Source organism: Lactuca virosa, chromosome 4, assembly GCF_052849685.1.
Source record: "Lactuca virosa cultivar CGN04683 chromosome 4, Lactuca_virosa_CGN04683_v6, whole genome shotgun sequence".
NCBI lineage: Eukaryota > Viridiplantae > Streptophyta > Magnoliopsida > Asterales > Asteraceae > Lactuca > Lactuca virosa.
Genome location: NC_136429.1, coordinates 31,208,457 through 31,230,807, shown reverse-complemented (window position 1 = coordinate 31,230,807; position 22,351 = coordinate 31,208,457). Strand labels below are relative to the sequence as shown.

The window sequence follows — 22,351 nt, the reverse complement described above, 5'->3', positions numbered from 1 at the left end:
TAAAACCGACTTGAATTCTGGGAATTGTGACGTTGAGTGAAGTTTGCAGTCAAAACCACAGTTGTAGGAGGATCCCTTTCTTGCAGACTTCTTTCAAAATCAACCAGTTTGTCAAATAGTTCGGGATAATAGAGAGGGTTTTCTCGAACCTTAATAGCAGCATTGATAGAAGTGTAATCATCACCAAGTTGGGCTAGGATGTGAACCATGTGGTCCTCATCACAACCGGGCTTTGAGCTAGGGCTAGTTCATCGGCTATGGTTCTCATCTCGTGCAGGAAATCCACAACTGGTCGAGTCCCTTTGGGATTTTTGGTGAGTTTTGATTTATGGATATTATGCGAGAGCGAGATATGTTATCATAACTTACATTGAGTTGATTCCAGGCTTCACTAGCGGTTTTAGCAGAGGAAAGTAGCATTGGATGGCATCTGAACAACTTCTGAGAATTGCGCTTATCATGATTTGATCCTGACGGTACCATATAGTGTAATCAGGGTTCGGTTTAGACCCAGCAAGGAGCTTGGCTGGTGGTTTGGTCGTTCATGTGATGAACGAATAAAGGTCCAACCCGATTAGGGTGGACAATACTTGTTTTCGCCACACTGGGAAATTCGAAGTTGTTAGTTAATTTGATTGGGAAGTGAGTATTCGTTGTTATTTGAACAAGTGATGAAGGCGCCATGGAGGTGGAGAGTTATTTGCAGGTTTTTTGTGATGATAGGAGGTAGGATTGGTGGCTCCGAGGAGCACATTTTTACCTCTGTACACTAAATGTAAATAAGTAAATGTAAATAGGTTACAAGCGTAATTCCAGGTAGCTTGATTGAGGACAATTGAATAAAATTCATAATGTTAATACATAGGTTGTTTTTATTCATTTATGATGGGAAGAGTTACTAAGTCGGAACTGCATGTGAGAATCAACATCAAAGAATAGTGAATATAAATATTCTACTTTATAGAAGTATATCCTCAATGCCACGATGCGTTTTTTGGAACTTTGATCTTACACATCTCATTTGTGAAGAGTACTTATTTGCAAAAATACCGATAGTAGAAGGGGTGATTGATAAATTCTGGTAAAGAGAAGGGTGGTATCTGTATATTGATTACCAATTATAAAATATCTATAGAGTTGTTCGCAGAAAATCATGCGAAATCTCCAATCATTAGATAGAAACGCAGGCGAAATGTCGCAGTCGCAGGCAGTCTTCTCCCCCGGGCAGGTGATCATTCCGACCTCACGTGTAAAGATGTCATCCGCCGATGGCGTCCACCATCCTCCATCAAATGTTCACGTACCTCACCGCATGAACCACCGGCGGCAACCTCTGCTGTTACAGTCACTCACAACGCCTATTCAGAGTACAACCAATTTTTCCTTTGATCTCAAAGGTGGCAAAGGGTGAGTACTAAATTAATCCTATTATTTGGCGTCCAATCCAAATATGTTTTGCCTGATATATTCTATGCAGGATTAATTTTTAATCACATGTTCAAAGTACTGGAGTGTTGGACGTTAGTTTTCCTTAGGTGTTGCTTAGTCATTTTACAGGCTAACCATATCTAATTTAATTGCCACTGTGTGCTTTGAAATCTAATGCAGCTTTTTCAATATGAACGCCATAGCTGGGAGAACAATGTGAAGTTCATAGAATCTAAAGAGATTCTGAATTTTTATTGGTATATTGAATCCAGTTTTGTTGTTAATCCTTCTTTACAGAATGAGTCAATTTCATGAGATTGAACTACGAGTTAGAGATTACGAAACGGATCAATATGGAGTTGTAAACAATGCAATCTTTGCTAATTATTGTCAACATGGTCAGTCTTTACTTCACATAATTCAGTTAGTTATTTAATGAGATCACAAGTTACAATCTTTTCTATCATTAAACAGCACATCATGAACATTTGGAAAAGATTGGCATAAATGTCGATACAGTTGCTCAAACTGGCAATGCTTTAGCTCCGTCAGATTTATCACTCAAGTTTCATGGACCTTTGAGAGTATGTCTTTATATTTTTTAATAATTATTCTCAAATCTCAACCACCCTTTATAGTTTCTTGATGGTATTCTGATGAAAACAGATTGGAGAGAGGTTTATTGTGAGAGTGAGGATATCTGATTCATCGGCTACTCGCATGTACTTTGAAGACTTCATCTTCAAGATCCCAAATCAAGAGGTTACATACTTTTATCCTTAGTTTATTTGGCTTGTCGCTAGGATGTTAAAAGACAGAAAAGCCCTTCAATGGTTGTTTTTTTGATGTAGCCAATTTTGGAGGCACAGGCGACTCTAGTTTGGCTTGACAAAAACTATCGCCCAACTCGTATTCCACCAGAGGTAAGATCCAAACTTGTACAGTTTGTTCTTCATGATGAGGAAGACTGGTTCCAGTTTTGTGGGGGGAAATAAGTATTAGAAGTTTGTTTGCATGATAAATAGTACTTGTGCATGGATAATTTTTTCATAAGTAATGTGATCATCATGTAAATGTTGGCCTTGTTTCTATTCAGTTATATACTTATATTTGTGATCTTTTTTTTCAAACTTGAACGGTACTTTTCATGAGGTAGAATTTTTTAGTAACGTGTGTTGTATTTCAGTCAGAAAGACAAGCAATCAAACAGACAAATAATATTGAGAATTACATATCGATTAATTGCGATTAATAAATCCAACTAGTATTATTAATTACCAAGTTCCGTCCAGAAGCCAAATCGATCATTCACAATCAGATCTGATTATAAGAAAGTTAGAAGGAAGAATGTCTTGTTATCAGTCGAAATTAAAAGACGGAGCACTAAAATTAAAACCAACATCGTAGTAGTTGATCTTGACTGGTGTAAAATTGCACGAAAAAACTCTTGCCCTTAAAGGTTTTTACGTTGCTATAAGGCTGTGAGCTGCAACATAAAACGAGGATTTGATGCAGAATATTTTTCATTCCAACAGGTATGAAAGAAGAGATAAACATGAAGTGATTATTCGGAAAATGGAAGAACTCATATGTTGTTATTTGTAAAAAAACGCACAGGTAGAGAGCCAGGAGAGCAAAAGATGATTTTTAGGTGTGGAATAAATAGGACATGGGAGGTCGTATTTAGACTAGATATGAATAATCGAATCTCCCAAAAGTAGATCTGATGACGACGTCCGATCATTCGAAGGCTATCATGTGACAATTCGAATTTTGAATATGATGATGTCGTTATTTGATATCTCTTTCGAATAGACCTAGAGTTTATCCAATATTTTCTTGAGGCTTCCGGAATCTATTGCTTATCCGCGAAGTCAACAGAAGGTTCCCAGCGATCGATGCATTGTGTGAAATGTGCAACTGCGCCTATGACTAGGCTAGGCGCGCACGTGTGAGCTTGACACATCGATTGTCTCTACTAAAGCCTTTTGAAAGATTATCAAGAGAATAAGATTAAAAACTCGTACAATGTTTCTTTCATCCAATATGAGATAAAGGATATAACCAACTTACTTATTTCTCTGTAATTTCCAACAATGTGAACTGTGAGAGTAATTTTAAAAAATAATAAAATAATTATTAAAAAATGATATCTAATAGTTTCTCCATGCTTCCTTTCGTAACTTATCTCCTTTAGAAGTCTATTCTAATAAATAAAGATATTTTTGTCACATGTCATACTCTCATTCATTTTAACACATATTATTTTATGGTTATTTCAAGTTATTTTTTTCCACATGTGATTGTATGGTTTTTTTCTATTTTATTAAATTTCACGTAATATTGATAAATAATTATTGTAATAAATGTCGTAAAAAATGGATATCAGTTTTTTTAATGTGGATTTCCTTATAATTTCAAAATTCATAAATTATTTTAATGTCATAATTTACTACAATTCACTAATTAGTAACTATGATTTAACTAGGCCTGACAATTTGGTTGGGTTCGGGTTGGCGGGTCACGGGTTTACGGGTTGGTGGGTCAGAAAACATAAACTCAACCCAACTCATATAATATATGGGTTGACGAGTTGGCGGGTCACGTGTTGGTGGGTTGGAAACCTCAACCCAACCCAACCCATATAACCCGTTTAAGTATATGGGTTCGTGGGTTCACAAGTTAATGGGTCAAACCCAACTCATATAACCCGTTTAATAAATAAACAACACATTTTAAAAAATGATGTTTTTTCAACATAAATTCATAAAATGGTTAAAGTAATTAACATAAAAAAAAAGGTTTTCAACATAAATTCATAAAGTCAATAACATCCAAATAAAAATAAAAAATTAAAACATTCATAGAAAGTGGATGTGTTCTTCGTTGAAATAACGACATATATTTTTTCTTTTTCTGATTAACGAACCTCAAATGCAGATTAGTCGCATACGAATACGGAAGGAATACAATGATACGGAAAATTACGAATATGGATGGAAATCAAATTTAATTAATATTTAAATATATCAGTATATATATATATATATATATATATATATATATATATATATATATATATATATATATATATATATATATATATATATATATATATATATATATATATATATACGGGTTGGCGGGTTGACCCGCGAACCCAAACAGATAACCCAACCCAACCCATGAAATAAACGGGTTGGTGGGTTGGCGGGTCAAAAATCTCAACCCAAACCCGTCTATTTTCGGGTTGGGTCAGTGTCGGGTTACGGGTTGGGTCGAGAGTTGCCACCCCTAGATTTAACATTAACATATTTTTTAATTTGATTTTACTTTTAGACTACCTTTATCGCTCCAAATGGAAACAAACTATTAGCTTTGGATATACATGAAATGGAAAAAAGGTTAAATATCATTTTAAAAACCTTAATGTCCCATTTGTTATATTTAAAAAACGAACATTGAGTAAACTAACCATTATAAATGAGATTTTTAAAGAAAATAACCATTTTTTGGTTTTTGAAAAATGATCACTTACTCCCAAATGCTCCATTCCTGATTTGATAATTAATTAAGCCTTGTTATGCAAACTTAGATCTATTATTACTAAGCTCATTTAAAAATGGATAATAGCTATATTATGTTGTTACTCTGCTCGTTTAAAATGGATAATAGCTATAGTATGATGTTACCCTACTCGTTTAAAATGGGTAATAACTGTATTATGTCGTTACTCTGCTCGTTTAAAATGGATAATATTATATTACGATGTTACTCTGCTCATTTAAAATGGATAATAACAATATTATGTCGTTACTCTACCCGTTTAAGGATAATTAAACGTTATAATTACATATTAATATAATTATATATTAATATAATTATACAACACCGACATCTCCCTGATAACTTAAACTTATAAAGTAAAAGCTACAACTATTAAGGTTATTCACACAATGGTTAAATGAGACACATTCATCATCTAAGTCTAAATACTTAGCTAAGACCCCTACCTATAATGACAAATCTTAAGTGTGCGGGTGTCACACCCCGAAACCAGAATGGCGGAAACGTTCCGGGGTGGAGGACGTCATGTTTAGCATCACAACCATTGTACAATAGCAATCATAGTAACACAACCATAACATGAATATATATATGAAAAATGTTTACATCGGTCTGAAACTTGTTTTAAATACACCAAAAGTATGTAGAATATGAAAACATGACTCTTATTGCTCCGGCTCCTCTAAATCCAAGAAGTACCTACCTACTGATTTCATGAGAATACAAGCAATTTGAAAGAATATTAGCATAAAGCTGGTGAGTTCATAAGCATTTAGTTTTTAGTGGAAAATGTTCTTTGATTCTTTTGGAAAGTGTATCTCAAGAAAATCCCATATTTTCTTATGAAAAGTAGAGTTGAAAGAGTATCCATTAGTAGAAAATAAACCATCAATTTTAGAAATGTCGGTGTTATCCTGGGAAAATCCCATATTTTCCCTAGAAACAGGTTATCCGTCCTAAAGGTAGAGATGCAAGTTTAGAAATCCCTGATTACTATCAGTATATGTATGTGAAAGTAGTTTTATTACTCAAAATAAAACAAATGAAGAGTAGAGTCCGTAAACCAAAGTTAGTTTATACTTATTTGCGAGTCGTATAACCATACTTGATATGACCGAGAGACCTTTACAACGTTCTTCAGGCGTTAAGCTAAATGCCATTTGTTCACCCCAGGCGTGCCCGCCTAACTGTAGCTAGCAGTTCAGGTGTGGGATTGTCAGTCCCGAATAGATCTATTCACAAATCTCACGCTCTCCCTCCAGGAGACTCTGGTTATACTAAAAGGATTTATCCATGTACACCTAAGGGTACAGTATTGAAGTAGCGCCTCACAATTCTGTATAATCTAGTTTACTAGCGAGAAACAGTATAAAACAGTAATTATCCTTGAATAAATGTACTTTATACTTCTGAGAAAACATATAACATAAAATAAATCTGTCATAGTTTATATATATATTCATCCATGAAATCTGATTTGGTAGAAACTGCCTAGAGGGTTATCCCAAACTATACCCATTATAGTTTATTAGAGTTGATATGGCAAATGCTTTGTAAAACCTTTCTGAAAGCTATGAAGTTAGATTTCCAAAATAACAGTTTCCCTTATGCTCAACATATTACAAAAGGGATCAAATATACGAGTATGTTATTAAACGTGGAAATCATTGGACTGTATTAATAAGTTTAAAACTTAATAAAATACTTGAGTTTGGCTTGTATTCCCCCCTGAAAACATTAAAAACACGGAAAATGTAGGGGTATGAACTCACCTCGGGTAAGTGGTTTGATTGAAGGATCGATACGGAAAGCTGGGTGTTCAAGTGACGCCTTGAACACGATTTGATCCTAATTAACACGTAATGACACATAAAAGAGTCAAATGAAGGTATTTCACCACTAGATGTGATGGAAAACCACTCTAGAGACTTGGAACTACTTGCACTAAGTAATAGGACCCTGTAGGATTGCATGAGGGGAGTGTATGGCCACCTTGAGTGTGTGTGCGGCCATGGGTGTGCGGCCCAAGGGGTGTGCGGCCGTACACTCATGAAAGAAGGTGCCCTTGAAGTGTTCTCAAGGCCCATACTTGTATCCACGAAGTGTTCTAGGTCTATTCTCAATTGTAGTGCAAGTTAAGGGGTCTAGAAGTGGGTTTGCGGCCCTAGGATGAGTGTGTGGTCGCACATAGGAGTGTGCTGCCGCACACAAGGAGTGTGCTTCCGCACAAGGGTGTGTGCGGCCGTACACAGGTGTGTGCGGTCGTACACCCCACACGAAGATGTCCAAAATGTCAATTCCAAGGTGCAATAAGGCTAGGATCATGTCTATCTCGAGTATGGAAGTCAAACTCTCACTTTGGATGGTGTTTTAAGAGTGTGCGGCCACCTTAAAGGGGGTGTGCGGCCGCACTCACTTCCAAACACGAAGAATATGACGAATATTACACACCTAAGGCTTAGATAGATTGGTCTTTCATGGATATCAAGTTAGAGGATGAATTACTCACGTTCTTGAAGCCTTGGAGGGTTTGTGGTTGAAGAAGCTTGAGAGAAATGGTGTTGTGTGCTGCCAAGGTGTTAAAGGAATGAAAGGAAAGGGGGCTACCCTTTATATTGGGGTAAGTATGCTGCCTAAAGAGAGTGTGCGGCCAAGAGGTGAGTGTGCGGCCGCACACCCATGTGTACGGCCGTACACTCCCCTTAAGGGTGTGTATTGCTCGTTTTCAACACTATGCGACTTGCTGGCTCATTACTAAACTCAACCTTGGTCTTACTCAAGCTTAGAACTCTCAAATGAGCCCTTAAATAGCACAAGAAGTCAACAGAACAAGTTTAACATAGATTGAATTGGCTAAGCGTACAAGATAAAAGTTTCGGGTTGTCATATCATCCCCCCGTTAGAGGGAATTTCGTCCCGAAATTCAAGAATAGAGTATAATTGTTAGGTGCATTTCATGTACCCATTTTGTAGCTTTATTTCATAAAAGTACATTGCATATAGGCTTAAACTCATGCATTTTGCATGTTTTTCGGGATTTTTCATGAGGCAATTTCATTCAAATACTTTTGTGATATTTCAGGGACTTTTGGAGGTAGGATATTGTTAGAGGAGGTAAATAAAAGTTGCGGACAAAATTTCAGGACTTGCGGAGCACCGAGGAGCAAGATATCAAAGAAATGAAGATTTTGGCTTTTACAGAGATTTACACGGTCGTGTAAATGCAAGCCTTGCGTTTATGCGGGCCGTGTAAACGTAGATTTCTGCACAGTATATTTTTGCGTTTACGCGGGCCATGTAAATGACAGTGTTAATTTACGCGGGCCGTGTAAACGTAAATGCGGGTTTTAAAGCAGTTTTTCACCATTTTTAAAGGGGGGGACCGACTTTTTACTTTGGGGGGTCAACTTTTGGAGTAGAGAAGGCGATTTTCTTGAGGATTTTGGAGTTGATTAACACTTGGGAACATTTGATTTCACTTTGTAAGAACTTTAATTTCATTTTCTAGATTTGTGATCTTGTTCTAGTCATGAGTGACTAGAACCCTAGTTTCTCCAGCTTCATGTCTTGACTTTTTAGTTGTGATTTCAATCATGTGATTTGATGTTTGCTTCCAATTCCTACCTAGTGAATTTGATTTTGTTTCAATTGAATGTTTGATTCTGATTGTGATTCTTATTGGCCATTTGAATTAGGGTTAGGTCATTCAAGTTATCTAATTGCAAAATCTGTAATTGTTTTGTGAATTGGACTTAGTAACAAACACTAAATTGATTTCCATTGAATGAATTTAGTGTAAATCTTATTCACATACTCTTACACTCCCGAGCTTGTGAGGAGTATTGGGTGTTGTTGGGAACATTCACATAAATCTTATTGAAACCTTTTGATTTCTATCTAAGAGCTTGTTTAGACTTAAATTAGAAGGTTAGGTTATTTTCAAAGAGCTTGTTTTGAATTTGACAACTTGGTGAATGGGAAGTGTTAGAACTTGTTAACACTTTCAAGTACCAACTTAGGTGGAATTGAGTAGAAATCATTTCACCCTTGGAATCACATTGTTAAATTGTCTTGCATAGAGTTGGAGTTCTCACAAATCCTAAATTTGTTTCATTTAATTGATCATTTACTTATTGCTTTATCCTCTTGTTTAAATCATTGCATACCAACCCCCCATTTATGTGACCATTATTGTACCTTCCGCAAAAAGGTATAAACATTTGTTCCGTGTCTCTGTGGATCGACCCTACTACCCTGTATTACATTTCTAGTACAAAGTAGTAGTGTTTAAGGAGTTATTTTGCCCCTTTATTTGTTGGGTTTGACACGCCCTAACAAATTGGATGCAAACAAAATGCAAAGAAAATAATAAAAATTAGAATAGAAAGAAAATCTTTTTGGTTTTTGAAAAATTTTCTATGCAGAAAAATGAACAAGAAAATAAAAATTAATGCAATATGTACAAAATTAATGCAACCTACATGCAACGGAATTTATGCATGGATGGATGCCCCTCCCCAAGCTTAAAATATAGCATCGTCCTCGATGCTTGGAGAGAGGCATAGTCGGCCTATTAAGAGTCGGATGGTAGCTGATTTGGGAATGGGTCTAAAACATTCACAAATGCACACCAATTGAATTTTAAGTAAAATATGAACGATTAAAGATATGGAAAGAATTTACCAAATCTTTCTTGGTGCCTCACAATTGTGGTGTGAACCTCCTATTCATCCTCCCCAAGCTATCCGTGAAGTATTTTTGGAGCCGGAGATTCATTTTCTAGGCATAAAAAATAAGTTTAAAACCATTTGGGACATTAAAAAAAATTGAAATTTACCAAAGACTAAAAAGTTTTAAAAGAAAGGAAACAAATAACCCCGGGTTGCCTCCCGGTTAGCTGCCCTTGTTTTAAGTCGTTGGCTCGACTTGGCCCCTGAATGTGCTTTGTTCTAAGTAGGTGGGCCTTTACAACACATTAACCTTCTCGCCACTTCCTTCAATTGAAAACTTATCTTCTACCTGACTTTTTTTTTTTTGAAAGCACCTGCTCACAAAATGCTTGGCATAAACAATTAGTAACACCGTATCCCCGGCAACGACGCCAATTTGTTAGGGCGTGTCAAACCCAACAAATAAAAGGGCAAAAGAACTCCTTAAACACTACTACTTTGTACTAGAAATGTAATACAGGGTAGTAGGGTCGATCCACAGAGACACGGAACAAATGTTTATACCTTTTTGCGGAATGTACAATAATGGTCACATAAATGGGGGGTTGGTATGCAATGATTTAAACAAGAAGATAAAGCAATAAGTAAATGATCAATTAAATGAAACAAATTCAGGATTTGTGAGAACTCCAACTCTATGCAAGACAATTTAGCAATGTGATTCCAAGGGTGAAATGATTTCTACTCAATTTCACCTAAGTTGGTACTTGAAAGTGTTAACAAGTTCTAACATTTCCCATTCACCAAGTTGTCAAATTCAAAAATAATCATAAACTTGGAAAGAGATGAGGGTACTTCTGCTTCATTGAATCCTCACGCTCCCAAGTGAATTCAGGTCCCCGCTTGGCATTCCAGCGAACCTTCACTATCGGGATGCGGCTCTGCTTCGTGCGTTTGACCTCTCGGTCCATGATTTCAACAGGTTCTTCCACAAAACGTAGACTTTCGTCCAGATCGATCTCGTCGAGAGGAATCACAAGTGTCTCGTCGGACAGACACTTCTTTAGGTTCGATACGTGGAAGACATGATGGACGTTGCTGAGTTCTCGGGGTAATTGGAGTTTGTATGCTACGGGGCCGATCCTAGCAAGGATCTCGAATGGTCCAATGTACCTTGGGTTTAGCTTTCCATGTTTTCCGAAACGTATCATGCCTTTCCATGGTGAGACCTTCAAAAGGACACGATCACCAACCTGGAATTCCAAGGGTTTTTGTCTTTTGTCGGTGTAGCTCTTTTGTCTATCTCGTGAGGCTTTCAGTCGTTCTCGGATTTGTACGATCTTTTCAGTCATCTCTCGGATGATTTCAGGACCAGTGAGAGTGCTGTCAGGGACTTGACCCTTGGCTAGCTGCGTGTCACCCACTTCAGCCCAGCACAGAGGGGATCTGCACTTACCGCCATAGAGGGCTTCAAATGACGCAGCCTTGATGCTGGTATGGTAGTTGTTGTTGTAGGAAAATTCGACCAAGGGAAGATGAGTGTCCCATGAAGTGCCGAAGTCGATGACACAGGCCCTCAACATATCCTCCAATGTCTGGATCGTTCTCTCACTCTGTCCATCAGTCTGCGGATGATAATCCGTGCTCATATCCAACTTAGTTCCAAGAGCCTTCTGTAGTGATTGCCAGAACCTCGATGTAAACCTGCTATCTCGGTCGGAGATAATGGATACAGGTACACCATGAAGGCGAACTATGTCTCAAAGGTATATTCGTGTGAGTCTCTCCATCTTGAAGTTTTCTTTGATTGGCAGGAAGTGGGCGGATTTAGTCAATCGATCGACAATTACCCAGATGGCGTCGTGCCCACTCGGAGATCTGGGTAATTTGGTGATAAAATCCATGGTGATCATTTCCCACTTCCATTCCGGTATTTCCGGCTGCTGCAGCAAACCTGAGGGCTTTTGATATTCTACATTTACCTTGGCACAAGTCAGGGACTTGCCCACGAAGGTAGCGATCTCTTCTTTCATGTTCGGCCACCAATAGAGTTGTTTGAGATCCAGATACATTTTATCTGAACCTGGGTGAACGGAGTATCTTGTCTTGTGAGCTTCATTCATGAAAACTTCTCTGTAACCACCATACTTCGGGGTCCAGATGCGGTCCATGAAATAGTAAACTCTGTCTCCCTTGACCTCTAAATTCTTATCCATTCCCCGCAAGGCTTCATCCGAGATGTTCTCTGGTTTTAAGGCTTCCAGCTGAGCCTCTCGGATTTGTGTGGATAACCGGGAATGGATGGTCATAGTCAATTCCTTCACTCTACGACCTGAATACTCCTTTCGGCTGAGGGTATCTGCTACCACATTGGCCTTGCCGCGATGGTAGCGTATTTCGCACTCGTAGTCACTGAGTAGTTCTACCCATCGCCACTGTCTCATGTTTAACTCCTTCTGATCAAAGATATGCTGCAAGCTCTTATGGTCGGTGAAGATAGTGCACTTGGTTCCGTAGAGATAGTGCCTCCAGATCTTTAACGCGAATACCACTGCTCCCAACTCTAAATCGTGAGTTGTGTAATTGACTTCGTGTGTCTTCAACTGCCTTGAGGCATAGGCGATAACCTTTCCTCGCTGCATGAGCACACAGCCTAGGCCCTGATTGGATGCATCATAGTAGACAATGAAATCTTCCGTCCCTTCGGGGCAGGGACAAGATAAGTGCGCTGCATAGGGCCTGCTTCAATGTTTGAAACGCAATGTCTTGCTTTTCTCCCCAACTGAAGGTTACACCTTTTTGTGTCAGGGTGGTTAAGAGCTTAGCGATTTTGGAGAAGTTTTGGATAAATCTGTGATAATAGCCAGCGAGACCCAAGAATTGGCGGATTTCTGTGGGTGTCTTTGGTGCTGGCCAATTCTCAATCGCTTTGATCTTGGAAGGCTCCATGTGTATGCCTTCCTTGCTAACCACATGACCAAGGAAAGTTACCTTCCTGATCCAAAACTCACACTTTGAGAATTTTGCATATAGTTTCTCCGCCCTTAGTGTTTCTAGCACTAGTCTCAAGTGCTGTTTATGATCATCATCGCTCCAGTAATAAACAAGTATGTCGTCAATGAACACGATCACGAACTTGTCTAGGAAAGGGCGCTACACCCGATTCATCAGATCCATGAATATCGCCGGTACGTTGGTTAGACCAAAGGGCATCACTACAAACTCATAGTGTCCATAACGAGTTCGGAATGCTGTCTTGGGCACATCATTCTTGTGAACCCGCAACTGATGATACCCTGATCTAAGGTCTATCTTGGAGAAATAACTGGCTCCCTGAAGTTGATCGAAGAGGTCGTCGATTCTGGGTAGGGGATAACGGTTCTTGATGGTCAGCCTGTTCAGCTGTCGATAGTCGGTGCACATCCGGAAAGATCCGTCTTTCTTTTTCACGAATAAGATCGGAGCTCCCCAGGGTGAGGAACTCGGTCTTATGAATCCTTTGTTGATCAGCTCATTGAGCTGGCTGGATAACTCTTGCATTTCCGCCGGCGCTAAACGATAAGGAGACTTAGCTACAGGAGTAGCTCCGGGGATTAAGTCGATGCGAAACTCGACTTGACGCTCGGGAGGAATTCCTGGGAGGTCTTCGGGAAAGACATCGGGAAAGTTACAGACTTCGGGGATGCTCTCGAGGTCTTTAACTTCTTGCGTCTCTTCAACCACATGAGCTAGGAATGCATGGCATTCCTTTCGCAGGTACTTCTGAGCTTTGATGCATGAAATGATACGAAGGTTCGAACTAAGTTTATCGCCGTAAATCATGAGGGCTTCCCCAGAGGGAAGATTGAGACGGATATCCTTCTCGTAGCAAAGGATATCAGCACGATTGGGGCTTAACCAATCCATGCTGATAATGACATCGAAACTCTTAATGGATACAGGCATGAGGTCGATGGGAAAGGAATGACCGTCTAGGGTAAGAGTACAGCCTATGAATATATCGTTAGTGCTCTCCTTCTTTCCGTTAGCCATCTCGATGGTAAATGTTTCGGTTAGAGGTTGGGATTTACATTTGATTACATGTTTGAACGCATGACTAACAAAGCTACTTTCCGCACCAGAATCGAAAAGAATGCATGCATAAGAGTTGTCAAGGAGGAACGTACCTGTAACAACGGTAGGATCAGCCACTGCTTCCTCCTGGCCCATCACCAGTACTCTTCCTGTATTGCCGCCCGTTGTCACCTTGGGGCAGTTTCTTTTGAAATACCCAACTTCCCCACATCCATAGCAGGCTTGGCTGGCACCCGCCCTAGGAGTCGGATTGGTTGGTTGGGCTGGTGCTCTGCAGTATCGGGTCGTGTGTCCCTTCCTTCCACAGTTGTTGCAATTTAAATCACGGCAAGGTCTGTGATGATGAAAGGTACACTTGTTGCACAGAGGTAGTTTCCCTGAATAACCACCGGTAGGAGCTTGGGTGGTTGGAACAGCAGTGGGAGCAGCAGTAGGAGTAGTAGCAGCGTGGACGGCCACTGTTTGTTGCTTCTTGGAGGGCTCTTGAGGTGACTGGCCCTTGCGCTTGTTCCAAAATTTCTTATTCTTCTCACCACTCTCCTTTTGTGGCTCGGCGACCGCTGATGCCTCATCCAGATCGATTCCATGATCGATCAGAGTCTGTGCCAGATCCTTGGCACTCTCAAATGTGGCCGGTCTAGCAGCCAAGACATTTCCTTTGGTTGGTTGTGTCAGTCCCCAGATGTACCTCTCGATTTTCTTGCTTTCCGGGGTAACCATTCCCGGACAGAGGAGAGCCAGATCACAGAATCTAGCGGTGTAGGCAACGATTTCGGAACCCTTCATCTTCAAATTCCAGAGTTTGTGCTCCAACTTTTGCACTTCGCCTCTCGGGCAGTATTCCGCAAGCATGAGTTCCTTCAGTCTTTCCCAACCCATGGCATTAGCCACTGGCAGGGTTAGGGTTTTGACTCGACCATTCAACCATGTCAAAGCTCTGTCGGTGAAGGTGCAGGTGGCGAACTTCACCTTGTTGGCTTCGGAACAGGCGCAAATTTCGAAGATGGATTCGATCTTCTCGAACCATCGAGTTAGAGCGATAACACCTCCATTTCCGTCGAAGGGCTTGGGTTTTGCGGTCATGAAGTCCTTGTAGGAACAATCCTTTTGATGTCCCTAACTTCCGTCTTTCCGTTGGGGGTCGGTTCCACCTCCAACCCCACCAGAGTTCACTTGTGTCATTGTTGCGGTTACAGTGGCGGTAACTGCTGCCTGGAACATGACGAGGTCGAACTGAGGGGGTGGTGGTGGTGGTGGAGTGTCGTCGTTTCTTCTGATGGGTCTTGGTCGGGGAGGCATCTTTTTCTAGAAACAATCTGGAAGAAGAGGATGGTAAGTCCTCAAGATATATGAAGCAAGATATATATCTCATCCTGATAATAAAAGTGTTCTACCAAGTGATAAGCACAGAAAGGTTACTAATGCAAGTAAGTTATCACTTAAGAAGAAAGTGGTATCAACACTTGGAATGAATCTGTATACTGAATTTGGCTCTAGCTAAAATACTCCTATAGTATTTTATGTTGGATGTTTTTGTTCTTGGTAAGTTTTAGGCTTGCTGTAACACCACAGTCACTCCCAAGCACATATTGGTCATGTCTCGAATGAATATAGTTGATCAGGCTATATTGACCCTAGACATGATTACATAACTGCCCAGGTTTAACATCAGTGTCCCAACATCCAATTACTTTTGTTTCGTTCTATCTATGACTCTGGTTCCGTTATGTATGCATACTAGTATACTTTTTACAAAATACTTTATATTTTGAAAATATACTTTTAGTTTAGAGCACTTAGGCCCCTTAGTGTTTATAGTTGTATACCATGTAAGGTTCGGTATACTTAGTTCGCTATAAACAAGGGCTCTGAAACCAATTTGTCACACCCCGAAACCAGAATGGCGGAAACATTCCGGGGTGGAGGACGTCATGTTTAGCATCACAACCATTGTACAATAGCAATCATAGTAACACAACCATAACATGAATATATATATGAAAAATGTTTACATCAGTCTGAAACTTGTTTTAAATACACCAAAAGTATGTAGAATATGAAAACATGACTCTTATTGTTCCGGCTCCTCTAAATCCAAGAAGTACCTGCCTACTGATTTCCTGAGAATACAAGCAATTTGAAAGAATATCAGCATAAAGCTGGTGAGTTCATAAGCATTTAGTTTTTAGTGGAAAATGTTCTTTGATTCTTTTGGAAAGTGTATCTCAAGAAAATCCCATATTTTCTTATGAAAAGTAGAGTTGAAAGAGTATCTATTAGTAGAAAATAAACCATCAATTTTAGAAATGTCGGTGTTATCCTGGGAAAATCCCATATTTTCCCTAGAAACAGGTTATCCGTCCTAAAGGTAGAGATGCAAGTTTAGAAATCCCTGATTACTATCAGTATATGTATGTGAAAGTAGTTTTATTACTCAAAATAAAACAAATGAAGAGTAGAGTCCGTAAACCAAAGTTAGTTTATACTTATTTGCGAGTCGTATAACCATACTTGATATGACCGAGAGACCTTTACAACGTTTTTCAGGCGTTAAGCTAAATGACATTTGTTCACCCCAGGCGTGCCCGCCTAACTATAGCTAGCAGTTCAAGTGTGGGATTGTCAGTCCCGAATAGATCTATTCACAAATCTCACGCTCTCCCTCCAGGAGACTCTGGTTATACTAAAAGGATTTATCCCTGTACACCTAAGGGTACAGTATTGAAGTAGCGCCTAACAATTCTGTATAATCTAGTTTACTAGCGAGAAACAGTATAAAACAGTAATTATCCTTGAATAAATGTACTTTATACTTCTGAGAAAACATATAACATAAACTAAATCTGCCATAGTTTATATATATTCATCCATGAAATCTGATTTGGTAGAAACTGCCTAGAGGGTTATCCCAAACTATACCCATTATAGTTTATTAGAGTTGAAATGGAAAATGCTTTGTAAAACCTTTCTGAAAGCTATGAAGTTAGATTTCCAAAATAACAGTTTCCCATATGCTCAACATATTACAAAAGGGATAAAATATATGAGTATGTTATTAAACGTGGAAATCGTTGGACTGTATTAATAAGTTTAAAACTTAATAAAATACTTGAGTTTGGCTTGTATTCCCCCCCTGAAAACATTAAAAACACGGAAAATGTAGGGGTATGAACTCACCTCGGGTAAGTGGTTTGATTGAAGGATCGATACGGAAAGCTGGGTGTTCAAGTGAAGCCTTGAACATGATTTGATCCTAATTAACACGTAATGACACATAAAAGAGTCAAATGAAGGTATTTCACCACTAGATGTGATAGAAAACCACTCTAGAGACTTGGAACTACTTGCACTAAGTGATAGGACCCTGTAGGATTGCATGAGGGGAGTGTATGGCCACCTTGAGTGTGTGTGCGGCCATGGGTGTGCGGCCCAAGGGGTGTGCGGCCGTACACTCATGAAAGAAGGTGCCCTTGAAGTGTTCTCAAGGTCCATACTTGTATCCACGAAGTTTTCTAGGTATATTCTCAATTGCAGTGCAAGTTAAGCGGTCTAGAAGTGGCTTTGCGGCCCTAGGATGAGTGTGTGGTCGCACACAGGAGTGTGCTACCGCACAAGGGTGTGTGCGGCCATTCATAGGTGTGTGCGGTCGTACACCCCACACGAAGATGTCCAAAATGTCAATTCCAAGGTGCAATAAGGCTAGGGTCATGTCTATCTCGAGTATGGAAGTCAAACTCTCACTTTGGAGGGTGTTTTAAGAGTGTGCGGCCACCTTAAAGGGGGTGTGCGGATGCACTCACTCCCAAACACGAAGAATATGACGAATATTGCACACCTAAGGCTTAGATAGATTGGTCTTTCATGGATATCAAGTTAGAGGATGAATTACTCACGTTCTTGAAGCCTTGGAGGGTTTGTGGTTGAAGAAGCTTGAGAGAAATGGTGTTGTGTGCTGCCAAGGTATTAAAGGAATGAAAGGAAAGGGGCTACCCTTTATATAGGGGTAAGTATTCTGCCTAAAAGAGAGTGTGCGGCCAAGAGGTGAGTGTGCGGCCGCACACCCATGTGTACGGCCGTACACTCCCCTTAAGGGTGTGTATGGCTCGTTTTCAACATTATGCGACTTGCTGGCTCATTCCTAAACTCAACCTTGGTCTTACTCAAGCTTAGAACTCTCAAATGAATCCTTAAATAGCACAAGAAGTCAACAGAACAAGTTTAACATAGATTTACTTGGCTAAGTGTACAAGATAAAAGTTTCGGGTTGTCACAGCGGGAGAGTTATGTATAGATCTATACAGGTTGACACCCCCAACCGCGTTTGCTAGCTACAACCACAGGTAGGGTGTCAGTCCCATTCTTTTTAATCAATTATAGCATAATGGAAATAACATTTATTTCAAATAAAGCATTTTATAAAATGATTGTATAAAAACTTTCCATATACGCGTATTATTGAATAAAATTTCATTATCAGTATTTTATTACAGACACTTTTTAATTCATAAAATATGCCAAAATGATATCAATGATGCCAAATCTTGTAAATACATAACTGTCATAAAAATTATAATTTTAATGTGTACCCAGTTTTCGGAAAATACAACATAATATCTTCAAATTTAAGAGTTCTTTTTTTGTTTTCCAAGAAACATTTGCAAAGAAATTTCTCTACTTTTGTCTGAAATGTACATTTTGAAGTGTTTAATGTCATAATTTTTCAATATAATGTCCGATTTCATGTCCTAGTATTGTATATAGTTCGCATTTACTATATTTGTTTAATTTTTTGTCAGATTTAAGTAAAAAAAATGGAACTTTTTCTCGAAATTTCGAAACTGAATATCAGATTTCTTTGTTCTTGAAATTTCAGAGCTCTTTAGATAACCAGTGTTCACTCATGGGTAGTTGTACATTGTATTGTCTATAGTTAAAACCAAATATCGATTGAAAATATTAATTTTATGCAATTATGGTAAACTTAGCAATAGGACATCTGATCTTGAAATACTTATTCATCATTTCTTTAAGATATGTCAATAATAACCCTTTTTTAGTATAGAATGAAGTACTCACTTATTCATCATTTCGATTGTATTTATTCTAACATTTTACTTTAAAATGTCTAATGTTTAGACCTTTATATTAACTTTTTTTAATAAACCTGTTGTTTTGGTAAAAAAATCAATCAAATGAGAATCAACCAAATTGTATGAGAGGTTGTGGTGTTGTGACTAATATGAGTATCGAATTAAGATCAAAATGACACAAGAGGTTTACAAGGAAACTCCTTGATCCTTGATAGCATCTCCCGTATAAAACCTTGGGACATGACAACGATCACCTGCCTTGTTTGATTTTATTGATTTGAATTCCAATTACATAAATAAATACGAGTACAAGTGTTTCAGTAGCTCTCGTTGTGTGTAGTGTGGATAAACATGTGTATTTATAGTCTAATCTAAATAACTAAAAGTCCGATATTTTTGGGATCCTCTTTAATAAGTATTCACACATTGTTTTGACTTGGTATTCTCGGGTCTTAAGCCTGATAGAAATGATTCTTCGTACTTTAGGAGCCTTTAGTTGACTATTTTTGCAGGAATGAAGAGTAAACAAGAAATGTAGTCATTAATATTTGTTAGGAAATAGTAATGATAATCATCAAGATCCTAGTGTATGTTTCGAGATCCTTAGATTCATTTAAGATCCGAGATCCTGAATAGGATTAAGGATCTTAAGCCCTAACATTTGCCCCCAAATTATACCTGCAAAATATTTCAGATTAATTCTGGATATTTGAAACAATATAATTTTATAATTAAAACAAAAATAAAAGTATGGATTCCAAAATTCTAATGGATAGAGAAATTTGAATTCTAACGGATAGAATTCTAGCCGTTAATATAGGCATGATTATTTGTTAAATCATCTCTCTATTTCTCTATCTCTCTCTCTCTCTCTCTCTCTCTCTCTCTCTCTCTCTTTTTGTGATCTTTGTATAAATAGGGAACTTAGGTTATCAATTCTTCTTTACTTCTTCCATCTCCCTTTTAGATGTTATCAGTTATGTTTGAAGGTATTCTTCTTTCTCTTTTTTTCTTAATTTTCTTTGTCTTTGATCATAGGCAAGAAGGCGCTCCGTTCTCGTGTCGGCATCATCGCCCTTCCCGATGAGGATTTCATCGATCAAAAGATCCTGTCTTATGAAGAGACTTGCTCTTTTGATAATGAAGACATTGAATCCCTGAAAGCTAATGGGCCTTTTTCTTCTGATGCTATTTTTAAGTCTTTCAATGCTCTGGCTCAGCCATATTTTGTCTCCCCTACTTGGATTTGTTTCCTTGAGTATCCTTTTTCTCTGGGTATGACTTATCCTTTTCCCGAGATCGTTCCCAAATTCTTTGATATCACCCAAATATCCTACATTTAGGCTATGCCAGTGATCTTGAAATCGGTCTGTCTGAGTTAGCCTATGTCTATGATCTTTCTATCTTTGGAAATTCTTGTTTCCTGCTTAAAGTCAAAACCAACAAGTTACATTTTATCCATAAATCCAAAAAAACGATGGTACCTGGAAAGAAAAATGTTTCTTTGTGAGACGTGATTCTATCCCCAACGTAGATCTCTTGGAAAAAACCTGGGTCAAAAAGGGTAGGATTTGATTCTATCACGCTAATGATCCTGAAATTTACATCTTCTTATTTTGTTTGTTTTGATGCAGCTTTCAAGTTTGAGGACTTTGCTCCAGCTGCTGAAGATACTGAAGAGAATGTAGAGATCTTTATTGTTTTGCATGAGGCTGAAAGATCTTTTACGCTCGAACAACCCAACTTCCAATAGAGTTTATCCGCTACTGCGTCAATGTCGACAGGTAAGGATCCTTCGTCTGTTTATTTTCCTTTGTTTTATGTGAAGGATCCTAAATTTGTTGAATTAATTTGTTATGTACATGATTATGAGTCAATAGATGAAAGTAAGACTCATTATAATTATGGTGGCTTTTTGCATCCATAACAGTGAGTGGAAGAGAAAGAGGTCATTGTCAACAAGAAGAATACTTGATGCCAATATTCTTCTCAGCAACTAGAGCATTCAAAACATTCTGAATGGCCCCAGCTCTTTCTAACTCTGGAAGGAAGAGGTGCAATATTGATTGTCCTAAAAATAGAGAATAGAAAAAAGAAAGTACTTGTAAACATTAGATGAAAAACTTAAGCAAATTATGTAAATTTCTTTAATGAAATCATAATAAAAGAAGCACGTGTTTTTGTGTTTTTGAGTTTTAAGAAAGATAATAAAAGCAAAGTTATTTTAAGCGAGTTAGAAGAGGATCAAGTCATTGAAAGCATTCCAAGATCTGCAATCAATTTATTCAGGGTCTTCTCATCCAATTCCTTAGTGAAAATGCCAACCAGTTGATCAGTGGATGGAATGTAGAACAACTCAACTTTTCCTTTTTGAACTATGTCCCTGACGAAGTGATGAAGAATGTCAATGTGCTTGGTCTTGGAATGTTGCACTGGTTTATGTATCATCTGAATGGCGGTGGTGTTGTCACAGCAGATGGGAGTTTTTTAGAAGTTGAGACCATAGTCTAAGAGTTGATTCTGAATCTAGAGAATTTAAGCACAACACCTTCCAGCGGCTACATATTTAGCTTCAACGGTAGAGCAAGCCACTGATGTCTCCTTCTTGCTGGACCAACTCACAAGTCTATCTCCCAACATTTGAGCCCCTATTGAAGTACTTTTTTGATCAATGCCATATCCACCTTGATCGGAATCAGTGTATCCCACCAGCTTGAACTCATAATCATGAGGATACCAAAACTAAAGATTGGGTGTATGCTTCAAGTAACGAAATATCTTTTTTATAGCGAGAATATGAGATTCCTTTGGATAAGCTTGATATCGAGCAAATAATATGGTGGCAAACATAATGTCAGGGCGACTAGCAGTAAGATAGAGCAGTGAACCTATCATTCCTTGGTATAGGGTTGCATTCACATTAGCGCCAGTTAGATTAGCGGAGATAGACGTTGATGAAGACATTAGAGTCTTTTCTGGTTTGCTATCAGAAAAACCAAACTTCTTCAGTGTGTCTGTAATATATTTATCGTGACAAACAAATATTCCATCAGTTAATTATTTGACCTGCAAACCCGAAAAGAAAGTTAGTTCACCCATCATGCTCATCTCAAATTTCTTTGACATAACCTCAACGTACTCAGAACTTAGTTTCTCATCAGTGGATCTGAAAATGATATCATCAACATATAGTTGAGCAAGGATGATGTGACATACTGAATGCTTGATGAACAAGGTGTTCTCAAATTTTCCTCGTTTGTATCCATTCTCCAGAAGATAACTCGCCAATGTGTCATACCATGCCGTGGGTGCCTGCTTCAAACCATAGACAGCTTTATCAAGACGATATACATGATTAGGAAATTCTTCACTTTCAAACCCTGGTGGTTACTTTAGAAATACTTCCTATTGAGGATCACTATGTAAGAAGGCAATTTTCACATCCATTTGATAAACTTCTAAGTTCTTAAATGAAGAAAACGAAAGGAACAAACGAATTGATTCAAGTCTAGCAACATGGGC

At 38.4% G+C, this 22,351-nt stretch overlaps 1 protein-coding gene across 1 annotated transcript; it reads left to right on the top strand.

The window, feature by feature from the left end:
• Nucleotides 1–1,170: 1,170 nt before the first annotated feature.
• LOC145109663 (acyl-acyl carrier protein thioesterase ATL3, chloroplastic-like) lies at nt 1,171–2,558 on the top strand. The gene is made up of 5 exons (XM_079046858.1): nt 1,171–1,407; nt 1,726–1,826; nt 1,903–2,012; nt 2,095–2,190; nt 2,280–2,558. Exons 1-5 carry the CDS (start codon nt 1,193–1,195, stop codon nt 2,421–2,423), a joined length of 666 nt encoding a protein of 221 aa, XP_078902984.1. The 5' UTR covers nt 1,171–1,192; the 3' UTR covers nt 2,424–2,558.
• Nucleotides 2,559–22,351: the final 19,793 nt, after the last annotated feature.